The following is a 13505-nucleotide window of genomic DNA, read 5'->3' as shown; positions in this document are numbered from 1 at the left end:
ATTTATCCCTCATAAGTAACACGTGTTGTAAAACAAAGTCGTGGTACATATTTAATAATATAGTTATCATACAGTTATGTCATACTATCACAATATAATAATATTTATATGGAATACGATTACTATGTGAGTAGTACACGATGTACTAGAATAACTGATTTCCGGAAGAAGGTATCTTATACGATTAAAAAAACAAATGTCAGACTTTTAGTGTTCTTCATTCATTTTTCATCGGTATTGTTCCTCGATGGAAAAAATGCTTACTCTTATTGCAGGATTATACTTGTATCCCATGAGATTATATTGTAACGTTACTACAATCCGTGGCTAGATCCGTCTTTAAACATCGAAGTTCGACGACATCGTGAAACGCGATTACATTACAATTTGTACGCCGCCTAAATAAGCGATATCATTTAATACACGATACAAAATACATAATCTATTTACAATGCTACAATAAAGGCGATATCATGCGTTTCATTTCTTTCTTCTTTATTTCTTTTTCATTTTAATCAACGTCATGTATAAAGGTGCTGTTTCATTGGCCCTTTCTCACTCTTTAAATTTCACGACCGTCATTCAGTGTCGTCGTCGAGAGGAATTGCAGCTATCGATGCACAACATGCAATGTTATAATTTACAGCAGTCGCTTTTTCTTCACAAAATTCACAGCCAAGTGGAGCTATATAAGCCCGCTAGCTTTCTAGTTAGTCTTACTAATGTCTATCCGCTAGAACACTTTATCGAACGTCTTTGGGATTGCGAGATAATTAAACGAGAGGCACTTTCGGTGGTCCTAATAACGGCGGCCCATTATCGGGCATTCGATGTGGTCCGAGTTTGTCGCTTTGCGTAGGCTCGGGTTGAAGTAATCTAATGGCAAGACTGGCCAGTATCAGTAGAACGATTAGACCGCAAATCGGTACAGCGATTGTGGCAGTCTTGAACCATCCATCCGTTGACTGACCCCCATGATTGATCGGCTGCACTGGGCCAAGGAAAGGTCGCTGGTCACCCACCAACACTGTTAACAATAAAAAGTCCTTCGTTATATATCAGATTGCTTGAAATAAATTATACAAAAGGTCTCATTATTCATAAATTCACACAACCTTCGACTTTCGCTATTGTTTTAAGTGAACGGTACGAGACTCGTAGAATAATATACACGTACATATATGTACATATACATATATATATATATATATATATATATTTTTCTCTTTTTTCTTTTCAATACGTGTACCGTTGAACTCTAGGTTCGTCGCGATGCATGGGAAATAAATGCGAATAATCGAATTAAATGCGTACAGAACGAAATTACCATCTCGCGATATCGAGGCAAAACGAATAGAACGTGACTTGTATCGTAAAGAATTCGTTGCAAAATAAACCGCGAGATGCGTACGAAAATAGCATTATAGAGAAACGCGAAAACACCATTCTTGATGGCATCACATCGAGTTAAGTCCGTACAATTTTAATGATCGTGCAATGAGAACATTCATTTAACCTTGAAGAGTCTTGTTGAGCCTGTTTCTCATGGCTGGGCTATCTACGTGGTTGCAGAGATCCTGCTCGCAACAGAGGTATCCCGTGGGACATTGCCGATCTTTGAAGCTCTCGTCGAGACAACCACTGTAAGCGCTGTGTGCTCCTCTTAATAATATCGGATTTGCATTGGATGGTAATTCGGTGAAGCAGCCCCTGCCACGGCACATGTATCCTTGAGGCACGCATTCCGGTTGATTGCAATAGCACCTCACTTCTCGGACGTACGGTGAGTCTGTAAATGAAAAATCATATCTAGTTTAATTAACCTTTCTTATTACGATTTAATATGTTGCAAGGAGAAGACAAATTTTCGTGCAAGGACATCGAGTTCACGATCGAGGAAGACTGTCGCCGATGAAACGGGAATAACGTTGCGAGTTTAACGATTACAGCGGTAAATCATCTTCGCAGTGGCCGGCGTTCGAAATCCTCGAACAGAAGGAGAGAACTTTGAGGTCAGAGGACATGCTTGCGAACTGGAATAATACCGCGAAAGTACGATAAAGCGAGACATTTCACCGAGGAAAAGAATCTCGTCGTCTTCTTTTCGTACATTTTTCGATAGTAACATTTGCGATTGATAATAAATGACTCATTCCGATTAATGACGCAATAAGCCGGCGATATACGTCTATATACGTGGCAAGTTTCCTTGTACTTGTTTCCGTTTAAACATGCCGAATGTAATAATTTTCGATCAGCGAATTTATAGGAGTGAGGCGATAGACCGCTAGGTTTTGCTAATTGATTGTAATCAATCTTTATTTATAAGTTGGTACTCGATGAGACCATTCCAGCGATATAATGGCAGTGTACGATCCTCGAGAATTTTCACGTTCGAGCATCTTATAGGCACAACAGCATTGATATACTTGGCGGCCTCCCCTAATGAGTTCTCGACTGAAAGTCATAAAAGATTATACCCTGCTCGTCGCAACAGGTATACAGAGCTTACTTTCATTTACCTGCCGGCTACCAAGCCTTGCTACGTTCTTTAAAGGGGCTCGTAATTTTCTTTGGACGATGCGAATATCGTACTGCATAGTTTGGAAAATAAGGCACGAGATAAAACGGTGTACGCACCTCGGCGGCGTATTTGCCAAACAAATTTCTCGAAATAAATGCTATAGAGGCGAAAAATTTAGATAAAACGAAATGTTTGAGATCTTTCGCTCGGAGAGATTTCAACCGGGGGGTCTGGAAGAAATCCACCACGAGAAACAGGCTCGATACACTGGGACCCCGTGCTTGACATAGCGTAAATATACATTACACGGAGAGAGTAGAGTTCTCTCTCCGCGGTGTGTTAATGAGGGCCGTATGAAATAAACAAAGAGACACGGAGCAGTTCGCAGTGACTAACCATCGTGCCGCTTGTTTATTATGATAATGCGAAGCCATCTTTATCCGTGACTTTACTCTTGCCCGTTTAGCCTTCTCTCAGCCTCTCCCTTCGCATTGCTTCCCTCGGTCAACGGAATAATTTATTTCGCCGCGCGCGAGCTGCCACGTGGATTTCTCTGCAACGAATTCCGTGTCGATGCAACGAAATAATTCGTCAGCACGATCGAACCGTTGTCTCGATGACGATTTCATTTGCTCTTCGATGAAACTTCTCAGGCGATCGCGATGGCAGCGCCATTCTTCTCCCTTTCCGCCATTTTAGAAGTCTAGAATTAACGATAAGGGGATCGATCGTCGCGAAACTCGAGAATCGCGAAGCGCCTTGGACCCCTTCGTCGGTGGAACAAAGGATTCTGGTTTTGCAACGATTAGCCGTAGCACACTTGTTTATTATGGTAATGCGAGGCCATCTTTATCCGCGATATTACTCCGTCTACCCCCTCAAACCCTCTCTCCACCTCTCCCCCATTAAACGATCCTTTCTCCCTCGACAAAACTTCTTACGTCCCCCTCTTTCTCTTCTGACTTCTTGCTAATAAGCTTGCAGCGGTGCCCTCCCTCTTACTCTCCCTCCCCCTCTCTCGCTCTCTTCTTTCTCCTTCTCCCTTTCACCCTCTCGTTTTCTCTTCCCTCGTCGCGCATCTTCCTCTCTGTTTGGTCCACGAGGCCCGACTCATCGGGGAATAAAAAACGCTAAAACAGCCGAGTCACAAAAGAAAGATTAAAGTGGAGAGAATATATGGAGAGAGGCATGCGGCCTCTCTCGTTGTGTGCACCACTGCTGTGCCGCGGCAGGCTCGGTTGGCCGGCTCTCGCAAGCCTTTGGAACCACGGAGCAGCAGCCACCGGAGACTCGTAAGAGGGTTTTGTAGGAAAACCTCGGTTCTCCGGATTACGTAAACTTCTCGTGGCAGTTCCGATCAGACGCAAAATATCTTCTCCCGTTCTCCTGTATCCGAAAGATTCAGCCGTTCCAAAAACGTAGACAGGACAGGATTGTTCTCTCTCGGAAGGATCTCGAGAGTGTAACCTCTTCCCGACGTGTTCCATCCGACGTCTGTATATCGTAGTTGGATATTAGAGTTGGACGAGGTAATGGCAAGTTTCTCTGGAAGTTATTACTCGTTTTTTCGATCGAAGCCGCGGATAGAAAGAAATTAGAGGGAACTGTACCGCGTGGAAGGGAGAAGGGAAAGGGTGAGAGACAGAGGGAGCTGGAGAGAAGGGCCTCGTGTGCGTTTAAAATAAAAAGGGAAAAGGGGAAGCAGCGGGAGGTCGAGGAGGCCCGGGCAAAAGAGAGATACGGCCGACATGCCTGGAGCCGAAGAAGACCCGTCCGAAAACAAACAGACTGCTTCGCGGGGTCGTTCGTTATGCGTCCATGGCATATTAATTATTTCCCGACGGGCTCTACCCCCTGTCTCCCTCATTCTCTACCCGTGTTGCTCGTATTTCTTTCTTTTACATTTTTTCTTCGGTTGCTAAACGATTACAGGTTGGAGAAGCACGTGAATCGATGTTCATCGGTTCTTCCTTTTATCGCGTTATCTTCCTCGGCGACTGCCCCATACGCGTGGGACGTTTAGATCGTGCTCGCGGTGTAAGCGAAGGGAAAATTTGGAAAAATCGAGGGGATTTAACGAGCGCGACGTGTCCCTTATTTCTCGTCTCGTTTCGAGCCGGCTGATTAAAATCGGAACATTGGCAAGTCCGTTCCAGATTCGACGGATTGCCTCGATTTAATAACATTATAATCTATAATTTATGTAAATTCGCGAGCGCGTGTAGCGAATCGAATAAAGATCAGAGGAGAGGAAGGGAAAAAGAAAAAAAATATACGTTGCGATGCCGCGGGCAAAAAGGTAGACAGGTCTGAAATGCTTGACGAACGTTCTCTCTGTATGTTTTGCGCTCGTAAAACTGTCCGATTTCTTCGGGCACGATCGGCGAATTCTTCGTATTCGTATCTCTCGATAAAAGCTTTTAGCGACGCACACTACGCGAACACGCTTTCCATGAAGCTTAACCTTTAACTTACTGACGTTAGATATATGTAGCCTGCCGAGACATCGGGTATATCTAACGAGATACACGTGCTGGTTACTTGTAACTCTCAGATAAGCTTGTTTATTTGTTAAAACTACAACAACAGGCTGAGGGTTCATTTGACTCGCTCCTTATCTGGGATTAAATATTCATTTATGTAGACGAACTCCAAGTACTCGTCGTCCGGTTGTTGGTTCGCATTAAAATTTCGCTAATTAGCCGAATCTTACGCGCCATTTTACCCCCCCGAACCTCGAACCCGCGCCATTTCGATTCGCGTCTGTCAAGTATACGGAATCTAACCGCAATGTTCCGCGAAACTATTTTCTCGTTATGCTTCGTTAGAATTTCATCGGGGCAATAAGAAGCTCTCCCTGGCAAAGCCCGGCTCGATCGACGTGGAATTCAACGAGCAAAAAGATAATCGATACTCGCGTCGATAACGAGTCGCTAAAAGCGCGCTACGAAGGGTTACGATTCGTTTATCCAAACGACTCGTGCAACATGCCCGAGGATAGAAAGCCGTGCTCGACGGAAACTTGATTTGAACGAGCCCCGTTGTATATGCAATTAGAAGAGCGACGACCCATGTATATACATGCACGGGTTGCGTCGTGGCTGAACGTACACCACCGTCGGGAATGATGAAACTAATGAGTTTCTCTCGGTTCCCTCAAGTGTATCCGTAATGCACGTACATTGCGTAACAACGTCCCTCGTATGTGCGCACATTTATTTAAATCCCGTAAATTTTCTTTCGTTCCAGAGGAGCCAGGACCACGAGTTGCGGGGCACAGCGCTAACGACATTACCCGGCCAATTACAAGGTGAGTCGAACGTCGATAACTACGAATATTGGATTTTCTAATTAATAGGGACAACGTTAGCGTGTTGTGTAATGGCAATTAGCGGCACGTCGTCGACCGATGTCGATTAACGAACCTATTCGTTTCGGCTTAATCGTCGTAGGATTTATTTTCCATCGCTGGTGGTACGATCCAACATCATACGCGATTCTCCTCGTGATTTCTATTCGCTCCGTTCGCTCCATAGTGAACGGAACACACGCGTGATCGATTTTACGAATTCCCGCTGGACTCGCGTTGCTCAGTTTTATTTCTCTCTTCTCCGTTTTCTCCCACAGCCACATTTTCGTCCGTTCCAGACCGTACGTATCTCGTTTTTCTTTTCCTTTTCACGTGTGCTTCCTAGCTGGCCTAACGAAACAGCGACGAGAGAAAGTTTGGACGATGCTGTACTCAATTGTTCATTCCGGTAACCGCGTTACGAGGTAATTGTAAAACACAGAGTGACTCGGCTATCTTAATTTCTAATTAGTAACATCCACCGTTCTAAATTGCCGCAATTAGTATTCCACTGCGACATAAAGCGCGTTGGTGGTCGAGTGTCACGACAGCAGCGTTGAATTTCACGGGAGCACACCCGTGGCGATGAATTCGTTTTGCCTCTGCCATGGCGGAAAGAAAGTTGTCGTTGTCTCGCTGCGAGGGGAAAAAATCAAGGAAAAGCATTCGTCGGAACAACGATCAGGGCTTATGATACATCCAAGATTACCAACTCTCTAAGACCCGGGTTCGCGTGCATGGAAGACGAATGGTGTGTGAGGAAAGGGTCGTTTCTCAATCTTGGCAATGGTATACGTCGACTTTTGTGCGAGCCTCGTCGGTGGCAGGTCTACTGGCCTGTTGAGCGAACGATCTTTCACCGATAGTCGAAGATGTTCCGGAATTCGAAACGGTCCAGTCGGTCACTGAACTTCCACCAGATCGCAAGTGTAACGCGAAGTTATTATTACGTGTATACACGAAGCACGTATTTGCACGAGAAAAATGCTGCGGCGGGCATCCGAACATCGATCACCGATATAATCCTTCTTCGTCCTCCATTACAGGCTGTAAACGCGTGTAACGCTTGTTACCTAATTCGTTTGACAATTTGCCACTACCACGAGGACCGGTGAATCGCGGGACACGCGATCGAAAAATGAGTGGAACGGCCGGCGAGAGTATTAAGGTAGCGATGGGAATTATAAACGGTTTTTAAAACGACGAAAAAAAGAGAAAAGGGAAAAGGGGGAAAAAAAGGTTGCCGAAGCGAGTCACGTCCTACGATCCACCGCGGGACACCTGTTCGTACCCTGACCGCGAGTGGGCTATGAACCTGCGGAGTTATGCGAAAAGAAAAAGACCGCCAGGAACGAAGGTTCCTCATCGACGCCGAAGCCGAAAGGAGTGGCCACCGGAGGAAGAAGACGAAGAAGAAGAGTACGAGGAGGTGGACGTGGAGGTGGAGGAGGAGGAGGAGGAGGAGGATGGAGAAAGTAGGGGTAGGAAGGAGGACGAGAACAGAGGGACCGGTCCTCGGAGAGTTCCTCGAAAGATTCGTGAGAAACTTTCGTCGAGCGGCACGCTGACTTCATGGTATTCGAATACGCGGATGGTCGGATCGATGCACAGGAAGAAGGTTAAGCAGTGATCCGCGATGAACGGGATCGGATATTGAACAAATTTGGTGGACCTTTTATCGGCTTCCATCGGTATCTCCGATCGGCGGATACCTTCGGAGCGGCAGCTGAAATTCTCCGATGATGGGTCTTCGGCTTATTTGGGTATATGAATCTCGAGGGAATTTTGGAATCGGCTCTGCTGGAAAGTTTCCGCTTTAATCATATCGGCCGAATTAAAGTCGGGAAAAAGTACGGAAAACGTTCGGGCGAAAGTATGCCGCGAGAAGAGAGACGACTGATGCTGCCACTTACTAATCGTCGAGATTAGTAGAGATAGGGTTTTGGTAAGGAACAGGCTAATTGGTTCGTTAAGCTGGAATATATGTATATGTGTATTTTTTTTTATTTTCCCTCGGAGATTTCGCTTACGGGATATACCGCTCTCCGATCGGGACACGGTGAACAGACAACCGATAAAAGCTGTAACTAATGATCCCCATTAAACGAGGTCGGATACCGCACGAATTTAGTCGATTCTTCATTGACTTGCAACGAAAGACGGCCCCGTGTCGCTCGCCAGGAGGCCTAAGATAGGTTTTATTGCCGCTGCGTGGATATTTTGACCACGGTGGATGGTCTCGGACCGTCAAGGTACACATGGTACGGCAACGTTATATATAATCTTAAAAGACAACAGTGCATCCGTTTAATGGGCCCCGACCGACTCCTTTTCTCCTTTTTAAGAAGGATGACTGGCCAAGAACAAGGCACCGATTAAACTTTTTCTCCTCTCGAAAAGACTTCACGTCGCGAGAAAAAAGTCTACTTGGCAGTTTTTTCTGTCTGGTATTAAGAACGAAATTAATTTTCTTACCATGCATCTTTCAATGGAATTCGATCGGAGTGTCTTCTCGATCGATAACGTCGGCGTGCGCTCCTCGATGCACGGACAGGGCCCGAGTTATTGTACCATCGAGAATATATTTCGCGGAGCACGGAGAACGTACTACGAGGTTACGCAAACGGCCGTAAAACACAAAGCGGAATAACGGGGTGAAGCAATTTCTATGGTGTAGGCTGAACGATGCAAAGCGGTTCGGCGAACGGACGACAAGTGCACCCGCATAATGGGCCGGTTTTTCTCCCTTCCTCCTTTCTTAAACGGACGACTGGTCAGGGACCCGGGCTCAATAAAACTTTTGCTTTTCGTGATGTTGCAAAGTCCCCTGCTTCCTCTCCGGGAGAAGGGAGCCCCCGACCGGATTCCACGTCCAATGGAAGAAAGGGCTGTTTAAGTTCTTTATCGACGGTGACACGAGCCAAATCAATTTCGCGAGTGCCTGCTTTCTCAGGTGTCGCAATCTTCTTTGAAGAAACTTTACGTCTCTTTGGAACTTGGAATGTTTCCCTGTCTCTGCCTTCCATCCTCGAGATCCGGGCAGAAATATTGGGTCAGGAGAATTTACGAGACAAAAGGGGAACGAGAAAATTCGGGTCGCAACCATTTTTTCAATTCTCCATCTTCGTACCGATTGCGAGCCATTTGCGAGGATAATAAAGGGAGTATAAATTCCCCGAGGTTTATCTCTTTGTTTTCGAAGCCCGATAATTTCTCAAATCCTCCGTAAATTTTCATCCATGTCCATCGTCGATCCCAATAAAAAGCTACGACGATTATTATTAAAGAACGAAAGATGGAGAAAGCGTTGCTATCGTTTAACGCGTCGTAAAAGAAGAAAACGATAGCGAATCGTGTACAGGTCTGATCTTTGTTCCATTGTAAGCGTAAAGGAAAGAAATCGTTCCATTTCCGTGTACATCTTGGATCTGTTTGTCGATTAGAAGACAAGTACGGGAAAGTTAAATTATCGCGAATGTAGCTGTGTATTACGGGGAGAGCTTTAAATCACCATGTAAATGAACGATACGATCTTCGAACATGACAGAACCCCTCTGTACGTATGGTTACGCGGATCGATTCGAGTCAATTAAATAAGAGAAAACTTTACTTGGCCTTTTGGATTGTTCGCTCGCCACCGAGGGTACTAATTTCACCGATTGCATCTCGAACGCAAACGAAGAAATTTATAGCGCCTAATAGAGCGAATAAAGGTTCGTAAATCAAACAGGAGCAATAAACCCGAATTGAATTCGAGAATTCTCTCGGTAAACTATCGGCTAGGGCCGAAGCACGAAATTCAGGGAGATACCTGCAGCGGTCTGAGCCCGAAGACAAAGGGCCGGAAAGTATCGGTACAAATGGGAACAGCATTCCCGTGGACTTTCTATCCTGAAACTATACGGACAAGCCATAAAACAACCGTCCGTGATCTCTCATCGAAGGTTATACCCGACGGCAGCTCTCGCGTAACGGATACTTTGCTGGAAAAATTGTCATCCCGGCGAAGGATATCCCCGGCTTTCGGCTAATTTTCGTCTGGCAAAGCCGGTACGTACGAAGCCGGTATTTGCGTTGGGACCTGTAACTATCAACCCCGGAGTACCTGGCCATTAAAGAAGAGGGCCAGGCAACGCAGCGAACCGAGCAAAGGACGGGTGGTTATGCGGGGTGGCAATTAGCAAGAACAATAGGGACCTGGAGGCCCTTATTTCTGGGAAGTAGGAGGGTCCCTCTGGGTCCTGCCATTCCAGAGGCCAGGTATATGTATTTTAGAACTATAACCCGGTATCTTGTCATGCGTCCGTGTGCGTGTAGCGTACGCAGGCCTTGGCATTTCGGCGCTAGAAGGCAGGTTCTTGATGTTTTCGAGAGAGGCAAACCAGTGATTAGCCCTACTTAACTCGGCTGCGTGGACGCGGTGCGGGCATCGTCAAGTAAAAGGCATCCTCATCAATTACGTGCAATTGCCAAATTGCTCCAAATTACATGCGTGGATCGCGGACCTTTTATGATAATACTTGCTCGTTTTGCTTGGTCAGATACAACAGCCACCTTTAATTATCGCTGCTCCGGCGCTCCGATTTCGAATAACGCAAACGTAATTGGATAAAACGAATCGCGAGAGCCGTTTCTCGGACGCTAGTATCGCTTTTCGCATTCGTCTCTCGTGCAGGGAGTAACAGTTACGCAAAGAACCACTTTGACGAAAGCTCTTCACGCCGGAACGGTTCGACGGGTGTAACAGTGTTACTCGTTAAAAAAATTTGTTCGCGCGCCGTAAAGGAAATTGTGCCATTTTCGCGTGGACGACGCTGCTGCGGAATACCGATGCTCGGAATTGAAATTTTACGGCATTGACCGTTCGGGTGCTGGATAAAGTAAACTCTACCGATGGCTTGTCACGCCCCGTGGAATAATATCCTCTCTTGTGTCTTTCTTCTTCCTTCGCTGGTCCGTTCGCGCGTACAACAGCTCGAGTACAATTGAACAGTAGAGGCTACAACGATGGTTCTCTAAGCGCGTTGGCTGAGTAAATAACACGGATCGCTCGTAGAAACTGGCTCGCGTGTCGATGCGACGGTCGTTGATTAATTTCGCTTCGCACCGAGCGGTGTCACACCGAAAACGTATTCCGTCGTGTATCGTCGTTGTGGGAATAAAAACGCGATAACGATTATCGATGAAGAAGATCCCGTTTTCTCGTTGTTTCAACGTGGAAGAAATTTAAATACCGTGGTGGTCGCGATCACCCAGGTAGCGGGACGCTTTTTCCCGATCGCTCGGGTATCCGATGATTTACCATAGGAACAAAGAGTCTGTCGGCCACCCTGAAGGAAGTGCAGTTCAATCGTTCGGAACAGGTCTTCCTCTTCGCGAGCGCCAGAGGAAGTGGAAGCTTTCTCTCTCGGATTTCAACCTTCCTATCGTCCCCGTATGGCAAGCGAGCATCTACGGTTACGTTAACGTACCTACGACTCCCGCAGGTGAACAGAGTCAATTAGGTAGCCTGGCGGAAAAATGTCGGTGGACATCTTTGTCGAGCTTTTAGCGACTTCTTACACCCTGTAACGAGGACACGCTAATAATTACGTGGAATGCGCCTCCTTATTTGTCACGACCGTTAATTACAGTCGCATTGAAGTCTCGTAAGCGGGTTTTACGTCGGTATTTACGTCGGTGTTTACGATATAGTACACGTTGCGTTTCTTTTACGATTACGGCCAATGTTCAGGGGACCGTATCACGAGACCTCGGGCGAGGTGCGATCAATCGAAACAATCGGGAAACCAGCAAATTGCTATTTACGCTTACGTCTAATTGCATCGGTAGCTCGTAAATGCACGGTTTAAACCGTGCATACGTTATCGGTGCGCGTATCACGGAGGAAAATAAAGGACACCGGGTGTCCAAGCCGATTTAGACGTAGCGAGCAGTTTCGCTAACCGAGAGCTTGGTTGCTCCTCGAGGAGCAACAACCTTGTTTGGAAGTCTTCTAAGATGAAACGCGTTTCGGGATCGTAATAGCCTTTTTCCACATCGGCCGAGAGAGAACGGCCGGTTCGAATAAGGAACCGCGAGTCAAAGGTATATTACAACGTTAATCGTTATCTGGTAAAAAAAGAAAGCGACACAACGGCCCGCCTATCGTCATAATTCTACGTTCTCCTGCGCGGTTTCCTAGCTTTCCGTCCTTCGAGCAATTTGTTTCACATGGCACGTATGTTAGGCGCTCACGTGCATGTACGCGGCTCAGGGAGAGTCGACGGAGACTTTTCAATGGTTTTCTTTTTTCATCCTTTTTCTCCCTTTCGCCTGGGTTGTTACACGCCACGTCCCGATGAATACACGACGAGCAGTGTTTCCATGAAACACGCGGAATCTTGACCATCGCGAAAAAGAGGGCTGAAAATCTCGTTTGAAAGCGCCGAGTATTAAGAGCCGCGTGACAGCCATTGAAAACGTTAGACAACGCGTCGTCGATGAATGCAACTCGACCGAGATGTGTATCGACCATAAGAGACTTTCTCATTTATCCCGTCGATGTTTGTTTTACTTAAACAGCTCCGCCTTTTAATCATCTTACCGGAGAACGAGTGCGCGGTACATACGTTTTTTCACCGTTTTTCCTTTTACGCATCGCGTGCTCTCCGCTGCGATCGCGAAACGTTCACCGCGAAGGTTCGATCCAGAGGAAGCAGAGGAGCATTCGGATCGGATAGATCGCGTGACAACCGGCGCGTGCGAGTCTTCTCCTTTTCGCCATTCATGCGACTTTCGCAATAACACGCAATTCCTTTGCGTATCACTCGCGAAACGTTGAAGCGTCGTGAAGATTGGGAAATTTCGCTGGATTAACCATCGAGAAAGCTGCAATTACATCGAATCATTCCGTCGAGTCGAAGTGGCAACGATCGATCGATCGGCTATTAGTTTACTCATCTACGAACGTATGAAAATGAACGTGGAAATGGACCAATTTGTATTTTCACCTGCGCACGCGGGTGAAAAGATTCGAGGAGGCAAGTATTTATAGAGACATCTCCTTGGAATCGTTGACATTGATTCTGCAAATCTGTCACGGCGTTCGCTATATATAGAGGCTCATTGTAATTACAGCTGCGTAGGAATGCGCTATTAAGCATAGCTAATGCATAGAGTGCTGGTTCGCTGTTATGTAGAAACGATTCCTACTTATTTATTTTAATTAGATTCCCAGTTATTTCTCGAATGATTTAATAGTCGACGAGCGCGATAATTGCTCCATCCTACCGGGATTATCGTCACGAATATGGAAACGATTAGGGTTGAAGAGAAATCGACGGAAAAATAGTTTTCGAAATACGGGAGAGATGGTGGACGGGATCTGTCGAAAGCTCCGCGAAGCGGTACCGGCCGTTTCGAGTAATTTCTGTAATTGCGAAAGCGAGCTGCTTGCTTGATTTGAATAATTATCCGGCAGAACGAATCTCGCGTGTATCGATCGTATCTGTGAATTCGTTTCAGCCAACGACCGCCATTTTTTGCTATCACCCCGGTTACTATCGGCGATCGAGTAAATGCATTAATTAAGAAATAAAGAAGACCTTTAATAACGATCCGCTACGATGTACCTAATCGACTCGTCTCGCA

The 13505-nt window shown here is 46.1% G+C and overlaps 1 protein-coding gene across 1 annotated transcript in view; it reads right to left on the bottom strand.

The window, feature by feature from the left end:
* Window positions 1–132: 132 nt before the first annotated feature.
* LOC108555604 (BMP and activin membrane-bound inhibitor homolog) overlaps window positions 133–13505 on the bottom strand; it is a 22204-nt gene continuing 8831 nt past the window's right edge. The window contains exons 2-3 of the mRNA XM_017911371.1: window positions 1517–1789; window positions 133–1027 (exon numbers count right to left, since the gene is read on the bottom strand). Coding sequence (XP_017766860.1) covers window positions 774–1027; window positions 1517–1789 — 527 coding nt within the window. The 3' untranslated portion in view covers window positions 133–773. The remainder of the gene's footprint in view (window positions 1028–1516; window positions 1790–13505) is intronic.

Source organism: Eufriesea mexicana, unplaced genomic scaffold, assembly GCF_001483705.2.
Source record: "Eufriesea mexicana isolate 0111107269 unplaced genomic scaffold, ASM148370v2 scaffold124, whole genome shotgun sequence".
Taxonomy (NCBI): domain Eukaryota; kingdom Metazoa; phylum Arthropoda; class Insecta; order Hymenoptera; family Apidae; genus Eufriesea; species Eufriesea mexicana.
The sequence above is the reverse complement of the archived record's forward strand: the minus strand, read 5'-3'. Positions and strand labels throughout refer to the sequence as shown.